The sequence below is a fragment of the Cryptotermes secundus genome, unplaced genomic scaffold (genome assembly GCF_002891405.2).
Source record: "Cryptotermes secundus unplaced genomic scaffold, Csec_1.0 scaffold344, whole genome shotgun sequence".
Taxonomy (NCBI): domain Eukaryota; kingdom Metazoa; phylum Arthropoda; class Insecta; order Blattodea; family Kalotermitidae; genus Cryptotermes; species Cryptotermes secundus.
In genome coordinates this window covers 1,792,509-1,816,824 of record NW_019742446.1, presented here as the reverse complement: position 1 = coordinate 1,816,824, position 24,316 = coordinate 1,792,509, and the positions used below count along the sequence as shown (strand labels likewise).

General features: G+C 36.5%; 1 protein-coding gene across 4 annotated transcripts in view; it reads right to left on the bottom strand.

Moving 5' to 3' along the window:
• LOC111873177 (gamma-aminobutyric acid type B receptor subunit 2) overlaps positions 1 to 24,316 on the bottom strand; it is a 691,722-nt gene that overhangs the window by 18,149 nt on the left and 649,257 nt on the right. For 3 of the 4 annotated variants that reach the window (XM_023867674.2, XM_033754991.1, XM_023867675.2), the window contains 6 exons: positions 19,987 to 20,047; positions 17,541 to 17,775; positions 7,554 to 7,794; positions 4,705 to 4,827; positions 3,391 to 3,501; positions 726 to 950 (listed from right to left, as the gene is read on the bottom strand). In XM_023867674.2, the coding sequence (XP_023723442.1) occupies positions 726 to 950; positions 3,391 to 3,501; positions 4,705 to 4,827; positions 7,554 to 7,794; positions 17,541 to 17,775; positions 19,987 to 20,047 (996 nt within the window). The remainder of the gene's footprint in view (positions 1 to 725; positions 951 to 3,390; positions 3,502 to 4,704; positions 4,828 to 7,553; positions 7,795 to 17,540; positions 17,776 to 19,986; positions 20,048 to 24,316) is intronic. The other variant, XM_033754992.1, reaches the window with a different exon arrangement.

Below are 24,316 nucleotides of genomic sequence, written 5' to 3'. Positions count from 1 at the left end.
TATGGTCGTGGTTATTAGACTTTAATCTTTAAATGGCCAGATGGTACCAAATATTACAGATTGTCATAGTAAATATTAAAGATATTCTCTGTTGCTGTACCTTGACCACCTAAGTGGTCCCTATACATGAAAATTTTTAAACAGAATTTTGTTGACACTTCTTGTTTTGCCCATTCATGTTACATATGATACACATTCCATCCTTCCTGCAAGTAACATTAGGTGAAGGATACAAAATATGAATTTTTAAGAAGTCTTCTGGTTCCTTGTAACTTGGTCTTTGTTCTACATTTTGTCTGCACATAACCCAAATGTATGTCATTTGCTCAGAGAAAGGGACTGGATTTTGCAACCACACAAATCAACATTTAAAATTATAGTTTTATATACAGTATTTTACTCTAGGCTGTCTGCCCTGACACATGTATTAGGTAACACTCTATTAACTTCAGGAATAATTCAGTACTAAATTAAAGGAATGAAGGGAGAAAGCAATTGCAGTTTATTTTAAGGCAGTATCTCAGTATATCCAAAAGCTGAAGAAAATCAATAAATCATCAGCCTGGGTAGGCACACCTCAGCCATGATTCGAAAGCTGGATCCCCTGAATATGATTTGGACGTGTTACTACTATTCTATATAGCTTGATCTTTAGATCTTTAGCAGCAAATGAGAGAATAAATATTCTGAACTGTCAGATCTTCAACTGATCTAATTTAACATACCTTTGGCACAAATACAAGACAAAGAGTGCCAGTTGTGCAGAATATGATGAACACAGAGATGATTATAAATGATGCATCTTGTTTGTCTGATAACACAAAGCTAATTGCAGCCCCCATAATGCACATGATCACGACATTGTACACACTCATCCCAACATACTTGGAGTCATTGAGAGCTGGAATGCTGACATGGCGTGTCTCCCATGCCAGGAAAGCACCAAAAATCTGGAAATGTACATGAAGTATTATTGGCAATTACTGCTAATATAATCTTGCTTAATAAAATTTTTCTTGACTGCCTGAGAATTTAGAACAAGCTCCCAGTTATTCTGTTTCCACACATGTGGAATTCTCATGCAAACATTAAACACTTAAAAAAATACCATATTTATAAAGATACATAAAAAGCCATGCTGCAATGTATGTATGTTCACCTGCCACATGGTAGCTGTCCCAGCTGCCACTAGCAGCACTGCCCATCATTATCCCTGATGCAAGTGCCATTAGAGTTGGAAAGGTATGTGATTACAGTAGCTAACTAATTTTATGTAGCTCAGCCATCCTTGAGAAGCTGCCAGTTGTGCAGCTATTCAAGAACTTCCAAAAATTTTGTGGAACCAGAAGGCTCATTACTATGTTCAAAAGAACTATCCACTGGTACCTATACTGTGCCAGATCAAGCCAGTCCATAACACCCTATCCTATCTCTCAAAGATCCACCTTAATATTATCCATACATCTATGTCTTAGAATTCCTAGTGGCCTTTTTACTTCCAGCTTTCCCACCGATATCCTATTTACATTCCTTTTCACTCCTTCTTCATGCTAAATGCCCTGCCTATATCATCCTCCTTGTCTTGATCATTCTAATTATACTTGGTGAAGAGTATAAGTTATGAAGTTCCTCAATATGCAGTTTTATCCAACCTCCACCACTTCATCTCTCTTTGGTTCAAATATTGTTCTCAATACCCTGTTCTCAAACACCCTCAGTCTATGTTCCTACCTTATTGTCAGAAACCACATTTCACACCCATACAGAACAACAGGCAAAATTATGACCTTGTATATTCTAATTCTTACATTTTTAGACAGCAGACAAAAAGGCACAATGTTCTGGGCTGAATGGTACCAAGCATTAACCCAATTCAATTTCCTCTTAATTTCCTCCCAAATCAAATTTTGATTTGTTACTGTCGTTCCAAAATATTTGAACTGTATCACATTTTCAGATGATCTGTTAGCTGTCTTTATGACATGACTTTGCCCTGCATTTTGGTGAAGAGACAGCAACATATACTTAGTTTTCTTTTTGTTTACTTATAGACTAACCTCCTTACTAACATTAATTAAAGTTTGTGTGTTTCTCTTTATGGTATCTATATTACTCGTATCACTGAGTAGATTAACATTGAGGTTTTCACGGAGCTGACTATGAAGAATTCTGTCTTCTGGGATGTGGCGCTGTGTAGATATTGTACAAACTGACGTTTCGGAGGAAAGTACCGCCTCCATCTTCAGGTTAGAAAAAGAAAGAAAAACTCCAAAAGTGAGGAACCAGCGTGAGCAGGTGGCTGCAATATCTACATGGCACCACATCCCACAAGACAGCATTCTTCAAAATGAGGAAGATTTGATTTTTCATTTCACACAGGCCTGTGTATCAATCTATTTGTAGCAATATTAACAATAGTCTGTAAGTTTTAAATACGACCACCTTTCAATTTTATTGCTCCCATGACATGGGTACTACAGGGAGGTTTTCTGAGAGCCTCTCAACAATACTTAGGCCTGCTGGTCAAGAGGGACACATGCTACTCAGGTCATCTCTTATTATAAGCAGGCAGACTCATGGAATAGTTAACAGGCTGACAGGCTAACAAATCACAAACAAAACACATCCTTATCATAGAAGATTCCAGAAACGGTTCCTGTTGTTACACAGCCATTACTTGTACACACACACACACACACACTTAGTGTTCACATTCAAGCCTCGAAGCCACTTCTCAGAAAAGACCAAATCTGAAAATCCATTTCTCCTTTGCAAAGCATCCAAACGATTTTCAAGAAGGACGCTGAAGTCTAACATTGATATCTTGTGATTTTACTTGAGTGAGCACTCAGCATTTAGATTTGGTTTTTGTCCAAAAATTATTCTGCCTCTATCAATTTGTTTGCAGTTATATGAGCAGTTTTCTTTTTGGCACTGTAATGCCCAGAAAGGTATCTCAGAATCTTTTTTTATATTTTCACTTGGGTATCATGAGTTAACATTTATTTCAATGTGTAACTCATATGTCGCAGTTTGGCACAGGAAGTAACACAGCTGATCAAATGTTTAACACAGTGTCATTTTCACCTGAACAGCTGAAGGATTTTTGGGAGGCTCTCAGGCTATTACTCTGTATAAAATGATGTTCTAAATTAACAAAAGTATAATTATTTGTCAATGACTACCTAAACAAAATATGTAATTTAATAAATGTATTTAACCTGTAGCAACACAATTTACATTCTCTTTATCCTTTCAGACTAGATTAAGAGACATTCCCAAATGCTGAGCACAGAAGAACAAATTTAATTTTACTATGATCCACAGTTTTACGTTCAGCAATATGTTAATATGTAGGGCATGAAGAATATTATAAAAATTTATACAAACCATAAGTAGTCCCTTGTAAGCATATATAGAACCAACAAAAATAGTCATTCTTTCACTCTGACAGTACTCATTCTCTGGGATGATGAGGATATCATCACTGGAAGGATGTGGCTATAAAATAACAAGAAAATAATTAGATTCTGCAATCATTAAGAATAACTGTCTCCTTACTCTGAGTAAAGCTAACTGCTCACTTATAGGTAAAACACCAATTTAGGACTGAAGCTGTGATATCATTCTGGCTACCATACATCAGTGGTAAATGATAATTTGGAATATGGAACTGAGAAATTCAGAAGACAGTCTGCTCCAGTGTCACTATGTTGAATACAAATCTCCTGGAACTGAAGCCAGGCATGCATAGTAAGAATCTAACATGCAATTGCTCGAGTTTTTATGACATACTGTTTTGCATTACTCAGTGAAAATTTTGTAAATCAGAGTAAGATATGAACCTGCAACCATCTGATGAGCACACAACTTTCTAGTAATTCAGTTAATGAGAAATTGAAGATTCATATTTTTTGTCCAGAATATAATATTTTAATCCTACCCCGCTGAAGATCAATCACATATGCCACCAATTCGTCTTTCACTTTTCATACAAAAAGAATTTGCAATTAGATATGCTGTAATCTCTTCTTACTTTACCACTTCATTAAATATTGTGTTTGGCATAAATGTACAAGACATCTATAACAGACAGATGTCACTAAAAGTTTTAGTCTGTTGTGTATCTATGTGCAACGTTTTATATGAAATTAGAATTAAAATTCAGGAAAGCTATCAAAAATCTAAACCTTTTCTTTGGAACATTTTTGAAGTGATGCATATATAATGAAACACAAAGGAAAATACTCTGCAGGAAGCAAATGCATGACTGGGTATAAATTTCCACACTGTTATGCCACATGAAGTGAAGTATCAACATTTATTTTTGGCTTCTAACAACAATGATAATATAAAAATGTATGGCTATATTCTGGAATTAGTACTTTTATATTTTAGTCTTGTTTATAGGAGAAGAACTTACACAGATAACGGCGATCTGGACTCATTTCTAGTTTTGAAATTTTAAAATGTCAGTTTGCAAAATTATTAATTTATTTAATAATATTTCAATTGCAAAGACAGACGTTTGTATTATATGAGAAACTGAGAAGCAACATTTATTAACTGCAAAGCAAATATCAAATAGTTCCTGCATCTAAGCATCACGTAGTGAAAATATATAGGATGTGTGATGGAGAGTTTCATTCATTCTTCAGTTTGACATTATTACACAGCTTAATGTCTTAAAACTGTTCAACTTACATATGGCTCCATCTGTTTTGTTTCCCGATAGAATGGATCAGTAACTTGCCATGTAGTCATTATGGCTAGGTCAATAACCAGTAATACTCCAACCACCATGAACAGCTGGTAGTCTTTAATGACCTGGAGGAATAAAAGGATTTGAACCATTTAAAGAGATAGCTGAATTTTAATACAAGTACTTTATGCTCTATTGCCAATAACATTCAATACCAAGATGCATATGTGGTTTTACATTCTGGATCACAGAGTGTTGATGTTTCACTCTTCTATGAAAATGGTGATGGCCAGAAGCAGAGGTTTCCAAAGTGGCCATGCAGCTTCCACCATTCTGAGCTAACCATCCAGCCATGTGGTTCTCCAAAGCCAAGGTACAATTTACCTTGGCCGGTATCAGCAGCAAGTAGATCAAGTTCTAACACATGATCTCACAGTTGGACTACTGGTGCACCACAGAGGTAGAGGACACTATCACTTCTGATCAGTACCCCTTCACTACGCCTCTCAGCCAGGTGGCAGCACTCAGCGCTGAGTGAACTGCCCTCAGCTTCAGGGACCCTTGCCTCAGCTCCAGGGATCCCTGCCTATTTCCAGGAACCACTGTCCGGGCAGCATATATCCCTACTGAGATGATGCTGCATCCACCCTCTGCTGGTACCATCGCAGTTCATGGTGGCCTACGTCACACACCCCCTTATTGGCCTGGGCTTCCTCTCTCATTTTGGCCTCCTGGTGGACTACCAAAACATCTGCCTATTGGACTGGGTCACTTCATTATCTGTACTGGCCCAAGCTGGGGGCTTGCTGATCCACAGCAACAAGACCATCAGTGGCGGCACACGTAGCCTCCTCACAAAATTCCCGGAACTCGCTCACCCAGCCAGAGTCCAGCGTGAGGTGTGCCACAACACTGTCCATCACATCTGGATTATACCAGATGTGGGCCTCCGATATGCTAGTATCAGTCACAGCTACGATATATCGAGAGAACACTGCAACTGCAAGACTACTAGTTCACGCACTGGCACTGACCCCGCCAGTGATCGCCAGCACTCATCAGGTGAGCCAGTCGGCCTCCCCGCTCTTATTACTGGCTAGCCAGCTAGCCCACTACTGCAAGAGCTTCTTCACTCAGCCTCTCACTGGCTCACAATCATCGAGCTGCTGCTAGGAAGAACGCAGTCACTAGCTCAGACTAGACCGCTATGAAGGAAGTTTTCACTGGTTTTCATGAGATACACTCTGCTCTCCTGATCGTCTGTAATATTCATTCTAATAGCAATAAGTATATGTTATAGTTTTACGTGGTTGTCTCTCAGCACAACCAGGTTCAACATCTCACAGATTTAATTAAATTATAACCCAACAAATTAAACCAATACTGATACATTTTAATTACATCCAGGAACTATACAGTCCAAACCGTGGCCAGATTTTCCAAACAGGAATTTATCACCAGTTTCTAGAAACCTTCCAAGATAACTGTGGGAGAGTTCCTTGAAATGGGCCACAACTGTTCCACCACATGAACATCCTGTCATCCTCATTTTACATATTTTATAGATAAGTTTTGCAGCTGATGTAATGATGCTGTATAGCCCATGAATACTTTAATTATGCAATTCAGGGTAACTTCCTTACTTTACCATAAACTGAGAATGAGGTTCACAAATGTAGAGAAATATATCTGTGATGAATCACAAGACAACTTTAAACAATCCACAAAATATAGTTATTAATAGTGGTCAAAATACTGATTATGCAAAAGTAGCCCCAGCAGCTGATGTTCCTATAACCCCACTACTTCTGCTATTAACATTCTGATGCAAATGAGGATAGAGTGTATGTAACTTATGAGTAAAATATTAATTAAAAATACAGGTGAATTTTTATCTGATGTACTGCACATTCCGACTTGCTAGATTTTTCATGTTTTTGGGGTTCTCAAGTTTTGTAATATCAACACATTAATTTAATATGGTTTATGGAAAGGTCAGATGCTCATAATATTATCCAAGAAGAACGTCTGTCACATTTCTACAGAAGTAGTGTGTGTGTGTGTGTGTGTGTGCGTATGTGCGTGCGTGCGTGCGTGTGTGTATTCATGGAAATATTTTGGAAGTATTATGGGAAGTATTTTCAGAGCTAAGTTCAGTGAAATGGCATACAGAATGCCATTTCCTTTGTACTCTACTATTCTCATCATATTAGGACAAATGTGACAGTATACAATTTTATGAGAAATTGATTAATATTACACTGCTGTAGCTGCTGTACAGAGTATACTCCAAGAAGCTGACAGTTGTTGATTTGTCTAGATATTAAATACTCTCATATAATCCAAAGATTCATCACAGTCATATCAAATGCCCACATATGAACTCCTCTACACGATTTCAATCCAGTTTTTATCTTCAAAACATACTTCTCAAGACCAATGTCAATATTATGAATCCATCTATATTTTAACTTTCCAAGTGTCCTCTTCTATTAGTGTTCCCAACTAATTTTTACACATGCATTTCTTGCATTCTATGAGTTCTACAAGTTGTCCTGTCACAGCCCCTTTAATTTATCCATCCTAGCAGTACCAAGTGAAGAATAAATTTTCCAAGAGTCTAATTAAGAAATTGTCTCCTTCTTTCCATATGTTCATCTTACTTAATTCCTTATTATTTTCTTTTCAAATATTTCATTCTTTGCTCTACCCCTGTAGTGGGATAAAATTTCATATCTCCTCAAACCAGTAGCATTCCAGGGGTCATCTTCAATTTTAGATTTCAAGAGTATAATTATTAATATTTGTGTAAACTTGTCTGAACTATAAATTCCTCTGAAGATTGACTGACCTTTTTGTTGAGCTTGACATCTGTGAAGATAGAATGAACACGCCATGTCTTGGAAAACATTGAACCAAATGCTAAGGAGAAACCAGCCATGAGCAACCAAGCACGTGCTGTGCATATATAGGGGAATGCCTCCACACTGGTGAGAGTTGAATCCAGGCCTAGGAAGATGACACTGCTGTATGTCAGCATGCACCCAATGATGATTAGATTGTTCAGGTATGGACTTGACATCTTGATGTATCTGCATCATATAACAAAACTATTAATGACAAATTCTATATTGTGGCATGTATATCTGTTGCTAGGCAACAACTGTGAAATAAACTACTATGCAACAGTTGTTGCTAAGTAACGGCTCTGCAAATGAGCATGTTTCATGCCAACAATTGCACTGCAACAGAGGAACGGTGTTTTCTATGTGGTCTGTGCTGAGATGTTAAGAGCAGGACCAGTTAGCTATTGCAGTTAGTCAGTCAGTCAGTTTGAGGACTCCTGCTGTTCAATCATTGCAAGTTGTTGCCGTTAGAGGCTGGTACTTGAGACTGGGGACAGTTCAGGAACCCAGAGGATGGGGAACATCCACTGTTGAAGTCACTACCAAGCAACGGCAGTGAATACATGACTGCACAAGTGTATGTGTGTGTGTGTGTGTGTGTGTGCGCGCGCGCGTGCGTGCACGCATGTAACAGTGTATTATAAAATGTAGTCATTTGCTGTATCTAAGAGTCCAATAAATCTGGTCTGTGGTTACTACAATGGCAATAATATAAGATCATTTTTCAGTACTTTTGGGCTCATTCTTTTCAACCAAAGAACAGACTGTCATGACATCTTACATGAAAGAAAAATCCCGTGAAATTGTTCTGATACCCTGATTTCAACCTGAACTGAGAAATCAGCTTCTGATTCTGATCTTACTGATATATGGGATAACTGATAAACTACTTTAGCATGAACAACCTTCACATTCACATCTGCATTCAAACTATACCTGGTCTCCATATATTCTCCTTAATTTGAACATGTCATCTCAAATACAGAGTGATGCACGAAATGATCCAGCATTTGAGCTATTAATAAAATCTCTATTTCAATTACAATACTAGATACTAACTGCCCCCGATACAGTTACTTTTAAACCATGATCATATCCTGCAAAGGTACAAGTTCTTGGAGATAAGTGGTTGAATTAGATTAGTACAGAGTGTTTTTAACAAAATTGACATGTTCACACTCTGTGCTTCACCGCTACCAGCACACAGCCGGCTGCGAAGCGCATGTGAATTTTGCCTGTGACTCAGCATGACAATAATATTTGGAATGTATGGAAGGTCTTATCTTAGTTCACAGATCACAAGAGGTGTCGAAAACGTTGTCCCTCTACACCTAAATAACTTTCACAATTAATTGTTTCCTTAAAAACCACACATATAACAATCCTTCTTGCACGTACAGCTCACCAGACACCAACTTTCACTGGATGGCTTCAGCAGTTGTGTTGCCATTCTTGCACTATACTTCAACACTCCAGTCTCTTGAGATAGACTTTTCAGTGATTTTCTAGTGTATGTTCAAGTTTGGCCCCTATGTCATCTAACTTCTCCTCAGAAAACACTCGAAGCTTATGTTTATTTCCTTGTCTACTAAGAGCCTCATTGTTCTAAGAGTATTCGCCAAATTATGGATTGTTAGCCTACTGTGAACTCTTTCATAACGAAATTTACGTAGAAATTTTCACCAACACTTTCCAGCAGATCCATATTTCAGGTAGGTGTCATACAGAAATACAGGTTGTTCTAAAATATAGTGAACCATTTTGTGCTACACTGCTGACCAACTATTAACTGGGAACAAATGGCTCATGGCGCTGATAACTACTGCCTGCTGCTGACAAATCGTAAATAAACTCCCATGAATGCATGCGCGCCGTGTAACATAATACTGTGTAGATGTCTACAAGTTAATTCTTTTCCTTCATCCCAAATGTTATCAGATGTCAGGCATGCTGAGTCATCGGCAAAATTCACGTGTGCTTCGCGGCCAGCAATGGACCGGTCACAGTGAAACGCAGGGTCATGAACTCATCAATGACATTAAAAATGTTCCTGCATTATGTTATGTACTATTGGAGTCATTGTGGATAGAGTATTGGAGTTTTCAGATTGATGTCTCTTAATAAGTTGTAAGAGTCCAACACTTTCGTCTGGTAACTTTAGTTCTGTAGATAATTATGTCTCATAACAACTATATCCATGACAATCTGTGTAGTGGTGATTGTCTGGATCCTTACAGTTCATGCTGACTCATGTTATAGTGAGAAATATTATGGGCTGACAGGAATAACTTAAAGTTGATTGTACACCGTATGTAATGAAATTGGAAAAGTTAGATTATTTTATAAATAAATAATATAGGCTAATAAATGTTTAATTTTCAAACTGATAATGCTAGATGCCATCCAGAAATGAATTTAATCCTTCAGAATTTTGTATACAAAAGATTTAAAAGGATGAGTCTATTGGATCTAAAGAGAGAAAAATGTATATGAGAAAAAGTTTTGATGAGCAATCAGAAGATGCACAGGTGCTGATGTACAAAATATTATATACAGAGCACAGGGAAGATTGTGTGACCGGCAGCTTAAGTTATCCTACAAAAGAAAAGTTTCTCTTCCAACGAATCTACATAAGAAGTGAGATGAATGTCTCTATTCTTGAAACTTTTTAAGAACTGAGATAGGTAATGAAATAACGTAGTTCCTTTCAAATTTTTGTAATTTTCTCTCTAAATGAGAGTTCAGTAGTAGTATCTACTATTTTTTAAACTGTAGTAGTCTATTATTCTGTAATTTTGAGTGTTACATTGGTTGGTACAATATCAGAGCTTGAATACAAAATGTAGCTACATTACTGTTTAATATGAAGCCTGCCACATGTCTGCATAGTCACTATGTAGAATAGAAATGGCGAATCTCTTCACTGCTGGGTGTGTAAGTTCAATTAAAAGTTACGTACCAATGAGAAGTGTGCATTCTGCCCCTATCACTCAAATACTGGAGAGCTTAATGATACGTACATATATATACTTCTCCACGTTTGTTAGGCAGCTCTGCAATTCGTAGTTTGTACACGGCTTTGACAGTGACACAAACTGCACTCATTTCATTTGAGATATGGGTTTTTGTATTTTACTCTATGTATTTCGTCGTTTGAAGTATTTTATGTGACACAATGTTACCTTTTGTTATAGCTATCATTCTCTGGTATTTGTGGTGTATAAATATATAAAGAAACAGCAAAAGTGTATCTAACAAGAAAATAATTACAGCATGGCGATCTGCTGGATTATCAACTGGATTCAGATGTTAATATAAGAAATAATCAATGTCATCTGATAATTCAGTTGGTGACAGACTTGGCACTCATGCAGTTGATTCAACCATCTCTGACCTCAAAGCTCAATGAAATGAAACAGAAATCTAAAAGTAACTTATACAACTGATGAGTGCTTTTAAATATGACATTTAAAGTCCTTTGCTTCTTGATGTAAGCTATCATTTCATTGATGAAACTGCAGTTTTGACTTTGATGAGAGAATTTAAAATAGCATAAGAGAGATGGTATAAGAAAGGAGGAGATACAGGAGCCAGTTTCATAGTCTTACGAACTTAACTGAGAGAAGGTCTGTAGGGTGTGTATAGATTAATCAAGGCCTTAGTTACACTATGTCATCATCCATCTTTCCCACAGTGCGTCTGGAATTGCTTCCCCTCTACTTCTTGCCATACTTCTCCTTATGCACAGCCCTGAGGCCAGGTCAATAAACATGATTGTAATTTGGATGAAATGGTATTCAATTAAAACAATAATACCTTTCATAAGAATTCAGTGATATGATTTACGAATCACAAATCGAACACTGGAAATACATTCCAGTTTAATTTGAAATCATTCATATCCAACATCATATCCATATATCAGAATTGTTTCCTTCTGTAGACAAAGTTCTGCCTTTATGTGTAAGCATGACTGTAATTCTTCAATTATTCAGTGAGACTGATTATCAGAACATTTATATCATGTTACAGCTCTAATTGGCTGATAAATTTTGTTGTGTTCAGAATCTGTCAACACCTATTTCACTTTGATGACTGAAATGTTTCCTTCAACATATTCAGATTAATGGAATAAAGTTTTGTTCTCTATAAAAATAAGCAAAATTAACCACAAAAAAACATATCTAGAATAAAACTGCAAAAACTCACAGAAATATTTTAATAACTTCATCGATGCACATTCTATCTACACATTTCTTTCTGACTTCATGTTGGTTAATTATCAGGGACTATACAAAATATCGGTTCTAAGTAAACATTTTAGTAATTAGTGAAGTAAAATGAACAGTAATACAGCTGAAGTCAGCACCTTTGAATTGTTGTTCAGCATAAAAGAGGACATCATTATGTGAATATTATATAGTGCACAAATTAGTGAGAGCATTATAATTAATTGTAGTTACGACTTATATATTTTAAATAGATCTAATTATCAATCCCAAACACATGTCTAGTCACTAACATGTGACAACTGGTGTCAGAAATGGCATAAACTGGTTTGATTGAATTGTTGCATTGGAGATCACAGCAGATATTTAAAACAATAAAACTACAAGAAAGCAACAAATAATAGGATGCCTGCTGGCTGTTCAAGAAGAAATGAAAGCTATGAACGAGGTATGGTTAGGAAATATGGAGGCCAAGTTAGAGTCCAGTCAAAAAAGATAAGAGGCTTTAGCAGAGCACTCTAAATTGATATGTTCACATAACAAAAATAAAAAACAACAACAACAACAGCGACAACAACAACAACAACAACAACAACAACAACAACAATAATAATAATAATAATAATAATAATAATAATAATAATAACTCGTTATACTCGAAATATATGTAATAAGAAAGTAGGCAGAGCTACTTCTGTTCAGAATTTCCTGTTCTTCAAATCTGGTTTACAATAAAAATCAACCGGAAGCCTACATCACCCTCTTAGTTACACACATGCTGGTGGAGGGTATGATGTGTCAGATGTTATCCATCTTGTGGCACCAGATTCCATTTCTGGGAAAATTTTGCAATAAATATTCAATTTCTTGCTACAGTATTGGATACGACTTGGAATTCGTCTGATCATTTCTCCACAAGTTAGGTTTATGTATATTCGGATTTCATATATTTCTTTGATTTATTGTTTTCCTGTCTCTGTATTTCTCTGGTTTAAAAACAAGAATAAGGTTGGGGAGTCTCTTATTAGCCAATCTGTTACAGCATGTTGATAACTTTTTTTTCATCCTTCTACTTTTACATTTACAGAATAGACATGTACTTTCACACAGTTAATTTCAAATTTCTGGATTTGATAGGAATAAGAAAAAGCAGGTTATGCAGAGAAAGAGCGATAAAGGACATATGAGAAATGCTCTGTACACTTGTGTCTTATAAAGCATGAATGAACACAGCCATCAATGAAAGCTACAAACACCAGAATATGTACACAGATACACATGGACACTCATACAAACTAAATGAGAAAGACAGAGTAGAAAAGAACAGAATTCTATTCACCTTGTGAGAGATAATATACACTTGCTTCTTCATTTTAAACTGCTAATATTTGCAGTGTGTTATTTACTCAAGTACAAAGCTAAAATCAAAGGCAAAGTTTACAAGCAAACAGCAGAATGAGTTTTTAATGAAACTAGCTCCAGGTAGGATTGAGTGGTGGTCTTTTATGAAATAGTGGTTAGGTATTCAGATTAATAGCATGGATTTTCAGCAGCTCTCAACTGTCTGTCACCTTGCAACTTTCTATACCCCAGAGATGACTGGGTATAAAAAAGACCACAAATTCTGGCAATGAAGAGATGGGAAACCATGTATTGTGACAGGTATCATTAAAAAGCAATGGATTAATATTATACTAATTAGAGTGGGCTATTCACCATGGGATTTACAGTTCTTAATGAGTTAGTAAAATATTTTGTTCCATTTGATAAATGGAAGGTGCTAAGTCCATCTTCTGAGCAATCCAGTTAAAAATAAATGCATTGTGATGTGCATTTTCAACAAGTGCCAGGATTAGAGTTTAATTAGGTTTATTATTTGGGATTTTCAACTTGTCCAGCTGCATTTCTCATGTACTCTTAATATGTAAAATTAAGACTCTTTTATCTTAAATTTTAATGTATTATGCTAGAGAGAAATTGTATTATGATGTAAACATACATTGTCTTATTTTATAAGCCTTCTTGACAATTGCTTATGAGTATTAGCAAGATAAATTGACACAATTCTGTATCTAAGGCTTTTGCCTACTATAGACGTAATGGAATAAGGAAGAAATAATAATAATAAGACTATCATTTACATCAGGAACTAATTAAAAACTAGGAGTGATATGAAGGAAAATTGCTGCCGATATGCATATTTGATTTTATATGGGTGTTTCCAAGTGATTAAAGGAACAGAACTAATAACTACATGTAAACTGGCCACATATTTTTTTATCTCATTACAAAATTGGAGTTCCAGATTTTATTAATGATAATTTGATAGGGTACTGACAAGGAGTTAAGAAAGAACCTAACACCTAGTTTAGAATCTAAGATGTGTGCCATTTTTTCTCTCTTTTCTATATTAACTTCGAATTTTTGTAACTATTTTAGTCAGAAAACTACCCTTCACAAGAAAATGGGACATTCTGATTGGTTATACTTTGTAAGTAGATTTTCCAGAGTTGTAAACATACCCTTCAGCACCCACATGATGAAACCTGGGAGTTTACAGTTTGAGTTTTGGAGCAAATGAATGTAAATGCTTTCATGAAAATTATGTTTATTTTAAAGTTGTCATGTATGAGGGGCAGTCAAATGAAAACGGGTCAGAAGCCAAAACATATTAAAGAACATTTCTTACCTCAAAAGTAATCTCCAAAACTGTTAATACATTTATCCCACTGGGAGATAAGACGGTCAATCCCATCCTTGAAAAAGCTTGTGGGCTGCCTACGGAACCACATCTTTACCCAGCCACACACGTCTTAGTCTGATGCAAACCAATGTCCACAAATGTCTCTTTTCAGGCCTCCAAAAATGTGAAAATCACATGGGGAGAGATCTGGGCTGTAGGGGGGATGTTGAAGCACTTCCCAACCAAATCTCTGTAGCGTATTCCCCACAGAGTTGGCAGCGTGGGGGGGGGGGCGCATTATCATGAAGAAGGATAATGCCGTTCGATAGCATTCCAGGGCGTTTTGACTTTATGGCACGTCTCAGTTTCTGTAAAGTGTCTTCATAGCGCTGTGCACTGATTGTGGCCCCATGCTCGAGAAATTCGACAAGCAGAGGGCCCTTGCAGTCGAAGAAGAATATCATCATCACTTTACCGGAACTTGTGTGTACAGCTTTGGATTTCTTTGGTGGGAGAGAATTCATGTGTTTCCACTGTTGGCTCTGCCATTTGCTCTCGGGTTCAAAAGGGTGGCACCAAGTTTCGTCCCCAGTTGCAATACGGGACAGAAAAGCCTACTCTTCCTCATGGTATCGTTGCAAGTGACCCAGAGATGCAGCCATTCTCTGAGTCTCCTGTCCCTCTGTGAGTTGATGTGGAACCCACCACATGCAGATTTTGCAGTATAGCAGGTGTTTTGTCACAATGGCGTGTATGGAACCATGACTTATTACCATCAAAACACCAATTTCTTCCACAGTGATCAGTTGGTTTGCCCGGATATGGCCATCCAACGCAGCAATAGCATCAGGAGTGATGACACGATGAGCCTGTCCTGGGCGAGCATCATCTTGCAGTGACACACGTCCCTCTCGGAATCTCTTATGCCATGTCAGCACATGCGAACGTGACATGCTGTGTTCACATTAAACAACAGACATGCGATAATGAATTTCTCGTCATCCTACTCCTTCAGCAGTCAAAAAGCGCACTACACTTCCCTGTTCTTCCTTACCCGCCTCCATTACTGATGTTGGACGACCACACGTAGTGCTAACCTTACTTCCAGCACAATAAAAAATGACAAGTGTGCAAGGGCACGTTGTCACCATGCTTTTCTGAGTACCCACTAGATGTTCGTACTGTAAGCAAATTCCAGTGTTACCATCTTGCGCGCCTTGTGAGTTATTCGTGGTGATCCGTTTTCATTTGACTGCCCTTATATTAGGACAATTTTATTGAGGTTGGAGTGGAATTAGAGAAAGCAGGACAGGATACATTATTTATTACTTTACTTACAGCATCAAAATATATGACAGTTATGTCAAAAAATTAACAAAGGAAGCGAGTCTGTTGCACTTCACCACCTTCAATCTCTTTTCATGGACGTTGATGAAGGATGCCACCTATGAGTCTCTTATGTAAAACATCACTCAAGCAATAATGCTTTTGATTGTATGAGCTACATAAGAATGGATGAGTGGACAGGAACTTCTTAGTGGTATTTGGATGGAATTTTGACTGCTGATGGTGTATCGCCCATGTTATCAAAAGATGAGAGCAAAATTAGAGAACATGTGAGGATGTACTCTGTCATTTAGAGCATATTTCTCATTCCAGATTTTGGTAGAACTGGAGTTTTAAATTTTTGAAGTTTTGAAGTAAATTTATGATTTCTATGTAGGACCACTTTGAGTTTTATTCATAGATTTATGTATGCTTTAGTACATCATAACTACTATAGTGGCACAGTTAATTAACAATGATGTTTCATACTGAAAAATAAATAGATTGTAATGTGGGAGAAGAAATTACAACCACTTCCAAAATCAAATTTTCCATTTGCCTACTTGTTAGCAAACAACAAGCATACAGCTCTCCCTCATAACAAGGTGGACCAAATTTCACAGTATCAGAAAATTAGCATTGGGTATTGTCTTACCGTAGCCTATTGCTTTTTTGCCTACCATTAGATGCTTGTTCTGAGCATTATTATTATTATTTACTGAATGGGCTGTTTTAGCTATTTTGCTCAGGCCACAACCCACATCTGTCTGTGGGTGTCTGGGTGTTTGATCTTAGAGAATGGTGTGTAACTTTTCTTTATTATATGATTTTGTCATACATCGATACACTTTTAAGAACAACAGATCTCTGGTTAGTGTAAAAACATCAGAGCAACAGATGAAACTGGAATATAATAAGTTACATATTGAGCAGGTTATATTTATGAAATAACCTATCAACTTGCAAAACTGGTGAATTAAATGACAATTTCTTTCAGTAGCACCAGTTGTAAGTTACTATTTAAGTGATGGTGGAAATGAGTATAATATATATTTTGATTTTCATGTTTATTCAAGATGCACTGAAATCCAGGTAATTCTAATTATTTTGATTTAATTTTTTAATTCCAGTAGTTGTTAACAGCAATTATGTTTGTCCATTGGCTGTGAAATTTCTTAAAAATATTAATTTTACAGTGTTCCACATATAATTCAGAACATGTTTTTCTGTATGCTGGAACCCATCAACCTACACAAAAGCACAACAGATCATTGAATATCATGGCGCAAGGACCGGATTATTATGACCCACCCCCATTCATTCAACCTATACAATGTAAAAGTTAGGAATGAGTCTCATAATTCACCTGTATCTCAAATACTATAAGAATTCCAACTCTGTTATTTATTAATTATGGGCTCTGCATGCTCACAATCCAGTCATAACTGCATGAAATCCAGTACTGAAAATATACAAAATATAGATTTCAAGAAGCTCTTTTAAATAAATATTTTTCATGAAACTGACAACAGTTGATAGAAGAGAGACTACTGTTGGCCTATCCACCTACCAACAGAATTAGCACTACTTACAACCAGCGTTTGTAGTGCTCTACTGCCACATTCTTTTACCATAATCTCATGCAGCATCATTACAATTTCACTGTAGAGGGGGATAAATATCTGCATACTCACCGCTGATTGCGATATGTGATGTTAATGGCTAGGAATGAGATGGCCATGACTATACCCACAGAGGCTGTGGCAGCAAGCACTGAATATATTGTGATATTCACATGTGAGTGCTCAAATATCTGAAGTGTGCGATCCTTGGGAGGAGAGCGCCCATTCCATTTAATGACTTGACCTCTTGTTAGATCCAGCTGTTCTGTTACACCATTGAATTCCCCAATCTTCACCTCTGAACCATCTGAAATAATATAAAAACGTGAAAATTAATTTTATTTTACTAAAAGTTGTGATATTTAGCTAAAGTCTCATACCACAAATAATGCAATAATCATAATCAAACTGCTGATGTTTACAAGCTGGGAGCTTACTTATTTACTTTTTCCATAGAAGTAAGGTTTATCATGGAACAGGCATCATCAGAGTTTGTAAAACTAATTCAAGATAATTTCTATGTAAGTTCAGTCTTCTGTCCTGAAGAAAAAAATATGATTTCATACATTTTCATATAGTGTCTGATTAAGTGAAGAAGCTTCAGTTACTGCAACAGCACATCTTCAAATGTTGGATGTATCAAGTTTGTATTTACATGTAACGGTATGTAAATGTAATAATGCTTGAAATGATGAAGGAATTTCGATGTTGGTTATTAGTAAATGTCCTATAAAAACTGAACATCAGAATGTAGTGTTGGTTTAAAGTGTATGTCAGCTGCTACTGTGGCCCTTCATAAATGGTTATTTACATAAATTTTTATGTTAGTAAATTCTTTCATATTTATTCTAGAAAGAAAGACTGCAGAATGGATATCTGTATGTCTATGTATGTCTATTGTGCAATTTGACAAGTACATTTTTCCTTACTTTTGCAATAGTACAGCATTTTAACATTCTGTATGCTGCATAATGTTTCCATCGCAGACAAATAATATCTTCCAAAATAAAAGAGGAAACAAGTTGGTTATACAAAACAGATATTATTTTTTATGTAATGGCAGCTGAAGAACAACTATAAGTGTACTTACACACGTGAAATTTTTCACTCTGATAAACTGTAAATATGTTCACAAATATGTATGAAGTTAATAGTTCCTTTGTATGAATAATAACAGTTCTGCAAATTTAGAAGAGTTCTTTCTCTCTCTTCACTAAACACTAAAAACAGAGATGTCCTATCTGTGCTGCCTCTTCTTTTCCTCTGTTGTATTTTTATACTATTTTTCATGTAGTTTATGGTTCTGTGGTAATAAAGCACACGAAAGTTAAGAAGAAAATGATAAAGTTTCATGTCATTCTGAAAAAATATGAATGTGCTGTCACTTTGTGGTGTTACATAATAAAGATATATGGCCAGTGAACACACAGAAGAGGATCAACTATAATGAGCTTCTTTGTAATTGGAGCTAACGGGGAAGGATGTGACAGAGAAACAGATTTTGTATACAGTATGTTATGTAACAGTTCCTTTATCTTTCCATATTAAACACATGCATTTAAGCAGTGTAACAATGTGTTTACGAAAAATGACTCTGAATTGAACTACAGAGAATGTCTGAGAAATAATCAGAGAAAACTGGAGGGTGAGTACTATGGCCCAAAACAATGGAAATAGTTTACATAAACATTTGAACGTCAATAGTTTGTTACCGATGTGTTTCTGGATTCATGTGTATATAAACTACTTGAATTGTCCTGGGTCCTATACTAAACCTCCAATTTTCTGTACTTATTTCCATGACATTCTCTATAGTTTCTTTGCTCCTTTCTACTAAAAGAGAAGGCCGTGAACATAGCGGTTTAAAATCTAAATTAATTAAAATTTGTGTCACATCCAGTGTTTGCTTTGGCTGTCCATGATTTCTAGAGTACATGAAGTAGCTCAGAATATTGAGCATGTTTGTTAGTTCCCATAAAATGTGCATTAACCAACAGCACTATAGTATTATTGTCTGGGTGTCATTTTAATGTTTGTTTATAATATTTCAAACATGTATTAAGCAAATTTTTTGTCAATATGGCATAACACATCCTCATTCTGTAGGCTGAGATTACAGAAAAAGCAAAGTGTGGTTAGAAATATTTCAATAACGAGTTGCAGAGAGCCAGCAAATACTGGTGTCATAGCTTGGACATTGAGCTAATAATTTCTCACAGTAGTTGGCATGTATGTTGGGAATTATCATAAGATAATTCAGACTTATGGGCTATTGTGTATATAGGGACGAAGGCTTGGGTTTCAAAATGCAGGGAAATTTGACCAGCTAAATAAATGTCAATTGCTCTAGAAAACCCCATATCATGGAGTTAGTTAATAATATTTTAACTGTATAAAATGAATATAGCATAACACATGAGATGACATGGAATTTTCACATATAAGTTACACACGAGGTGGAAAAACCAATTCCAATACATTTAACAATTACAGGCACATATATTATAACTACACTTACTCTGAAACTGTTTGAGAAGGATGCTGGCTTTCCTCTCATTGTCATAAAACCGCACTGGCCCCTGAAAAAAATATACTAATAACAGATAAGATGTGAATTATTTGATTCATGGAAATACACCCCGTTCATTCACTGATTCAGCAACAAAGTTTTCGATTTGGCACAAGAATTACTGAGGTTTCAAACACATGAAAAGATATTTGACTCATTAACTCTTTAAATAAATCACAAGAAATTGAATTCATGGTTTTATAATGACCAATGAATAACCCAGTGGTAAATATGACAGCTTTTGTATCTGAATTGGATTCCTGTTTCACCCAAAATTTGTGGTAGAATCTAACAATTAATATTTATTTCAATGCAAAGTATTTAAATAGATTTTCATCTCAAAACACATCCAGCAAGGCACAGAAAATTGTTTATAGAATTTTAGGTTCTAACAGCTGTGGTTATGAAGAGTTCTGTTTTAAGGGATATAAAGCTGTGTAGTCCGTTGAAAATCAACCAAAGTTTCGGAGGAACATATGGCCTCCTTCATCATAGATGACGAGTAAACCAAGCAAGAAACCAGCATGAAGCACGCAGCAAGAGCAGCCAGCTTCATGCTGAGTTCTTGCTTGGTTTACCCTCCAGCACTGAAGATGGAAGTGATATATTCCTCCAAAACGTCAGTTGTATTTCATAGGACTACACAATGTTATATCATTATACTCCAGAAGACAGAGCTTTTAGAAGACTGCATTGTCAGTAAGACATAATTGAATTTGTTGAACATCTTCAAATATAAGTGAAGTCAACTGAAAGATCAGATAACTCTGCAATAAAAGTGGTCAGTGACCTGTTGTCTGGTTCAAAGCAAGTATCTGGTATTGTTCTGTCAATTGTTGCTACAGCTTACTTACTTACTTACTCACTCACTCACTCATGGAGCTGAGCCCTTCTCGAGAAGCCAAGAGTTTCACAGTCACTCAAGAACTTCCCAACATTTTGTGGAACCCGAAGATTCATTACTGGCTTTATGAAAGCCCTCCATTGATCCCTATCCTGAGCCAGATCAATCCAGACCATCCATACTATTTGTCTGAGATTCATTTTAATATTGTCCTCAGACTTATGTCTAGGTCTTCCTAGTGGTCTCTTTTCATCTGGCTTTCCCACCAATATCCTAAATGCCCTAAATGCTAAATGCCCTGCCCACCTCATCCTCCTTGACTTGATCATTCTACTTGGAGAAGAGCACAAGTTATGAAGCTTCTCATTACGCACATTTCTCCAACCTCCTGTCACTTCATCTCTCTTCGGTCAAAATATTCTCCTCAACACCCTGTTCTCAAACATCCTCATTGTATGTTCCTCCCTTAATGTCAGAGACCAAGTTTCACACCCATACAGAACCACAGAAAAAATTAAAGTTTTATATATTCTAACTTGTATGTTTTTGGACAGCAGACAAGAAGTCAAAACTGTTGCTACAGAACAGATATTATATACAGGATTATAACCTCCTCAACTGACGAAGTGTCTGGCATTAATTCTAGGAGGAAAAGCTTTCCTGAATGGAGGTTTCCTCAGCATAACATACTCTCTTCTGCCAACTGCAGAAACTGTAGGCTTACTCCTCATATAAAACTGATGCTTCACTGTTCCCAGTCATCCAAATACTTCTACTGTGATTCTAAGATTAGTTGTGGCTTGTGATAAGAACCAAGTCAATCTGTGGCTCGTCTTCCAAAATAAAATCATTACCTATGTTCTGAATGGTGATTACATTTAGTTAATTGAAACAGTTTGGTAATTAGCACTATGCATTAATCAGAGAAATTGCATGCAAAGTCCAATACTTACTTAACACATTTTATAAAAAGGGAGATAACTGAGGGAGGTCTGAAACTTTATATATTACAATTGTGAATATCTTGAAAAGTATACACTAAACACTTTGACACATGAACTGTCTACCTTCTGGTTTTCCATGTCTCAGCAATTAGATTTGATATTACTTCGGTACTGAGCCCTCCAGTCAGACATCCTGGATCTGCCTGCATTAAACAGTGAATATAAAAGATGACCTTACTGTTACCATTCTCTTGGAAACATTTTCTGAGAGTGTTTTCGTGTTGGCACTCATTCACTCGCATCATTCACAACAAAATTATTTTCAGGTTGATGTGGACCTGAACGAATGAAAATTTATTTACTGTTTAAACCTCAATGAATACAATTTTGTTCTCTAATAAATGTCCATGTCATTAATTATGCAGGGAAGAGCTGCAGAATTTCAGCACACACAGCTTAAAGTATCATAATATTATATGAAAATACTTTCACTAAACACACATCAAAGCCGGGCCTCTGACAAATACAGGCTAAAGTCAAGTCTTGTGGAAGAACACATATGTCACACAAACAGTATGCATACTATTCCTTTCAGTATTTCTTAAAATTCCTGCTAATTGTATATCTTACCTTTACTAAGAAAGTAGTCTTCCTTTAGAGCATTTCTGTTACATGGATTTTTTTAGTTCAACCCTTTTTTCCCCGTGTAATATGTCCCGTTTTCATTCATTTCCTTGAAAGATACCGATTACAAAGATCGAAAATAATTGCAAATTATTATCAAATTGCTGGTGTTTTTAATTGCAGAAAACGCTAGAGGGTTAAACCCTAAAAAATCATAAGTTTAGTTTACAATTCTAGCGGCAGTTGTGTCAATTCAAGCTGGTAGGTAACGAGTACTTTTTGAGTTTATCCTTTAGATTCATGGAAGAGCGGAGTAAGTGTCAGCGACTTCGGGAATCGAATAGAATGATTTTCGCTTCAGGACTAAATGCCAGCTTGACACCAACCGCTTTGAGGAAAATGGAAGTAAGAAGTCAGCTTGGTTGCAGTAATACCTGAATTTTCGGTGGACATCATGGGTGCAATAAAAGCAAAATATTTTATTTGTTTCGCAAAGCGATAGCTTTTGTGAAGCAACTGATGGAAAAATGTACACAGTTTATGTCAAGTAAGCATCAGTAGGGCAGATGTTATTTATCCGCCCTATAAAGGCCACTAATAACTAAGATGCTACGTGTGTGACACGATATTTTTTTTATTGCTAGTGGGGTGGGACTAAGTCCCTTGTAGTGCGGCCACTTCTGGCCTATTGTATCAGCCCCGGGTGATTATGTTGATGGAGAATTTGGTGGAATTAAGATTGACAGGGGAAACCGAAGTACTCGGAGAAAACCTGTCCCAGCGCCACTCTGTCCACCACAATTCTCACTTGACCAGACCCGGGATGGAACCCGGGCCGCCGCGGTGGGAAGCCATCGACTAACCGCTTGAGCTATGGCGCGACCTAACGCGATATGTCACGTACAGTGCTTGAGGTGGAGGAAAACAGGACATGAGGTAGTGGTCAGTATCACAATCTGCTGCTCTGAACGCCGTCTCCTATCTATCAAAATGGTCTTTCCGTCAGGAGATGTCTAAGTAAATTTATGAATGTTACGACATGGGAAGATTTGTACTTCTGAAAATAAAATATTTGGATGTGGCAAAGTTTACTACTCTAAATTGGTTATCATTAATAATATCATGTAAACTCTCATACCAAATATTTTGGCTTTAAAATGTCTTTCTTACTTATTTTGACATTGAAATCGCCTAATAAAAATTTTCGTATTGTATTTCGGGAATTTTACAAAGGCTTAGGTGGGTGGACAATATTAAAATGGATCTTAGAGAGATAGGATGGGATGGTATGGATTGGATTGATCAGGCTCAGGATAGGGATCAATTGAGGACTCTTGTGAACACGGTAATAAACCTTCTTGTTCCATAAAATGCTGGGAAATTCTTGAGTAGCTTAGTTTTGGCTTCTCCTCAAGAAGGGCTCAGCTCCATTAGTGAGTAAGTATAATTTTATCGAATACATGTTCTAGTTCTTCGTAGAACCTGTCCTTCATATCATCATTTTCTTCCTCTGTTGGATTATAAATATTCAGAACAGTGATAGACCAGCTACATGATAGTACTATTACGTACATCCTGTCACTGACAAACTCTACCCTTTAAACTGCTGATATGATTCTCTTATGTACGAAAAATCCTATACATAATTCGTGATTCTCATTCCCCTTTCCATAGAAAAATGTACATTCACCTGCTGGTTCGGTGCCGCCTCTCTCCCATATGACCTCCTCTACTCCCACTAAATTTAACTTATATTTTGTTATTTCTTCCGCCACTACTCTACATTCCATGTACCAAATCTCATATCCATTTTTTTTAGCTTAGGTCGTTCGTTTAGGTCTTTTCACCCTTTGTGACATCTCGTAAC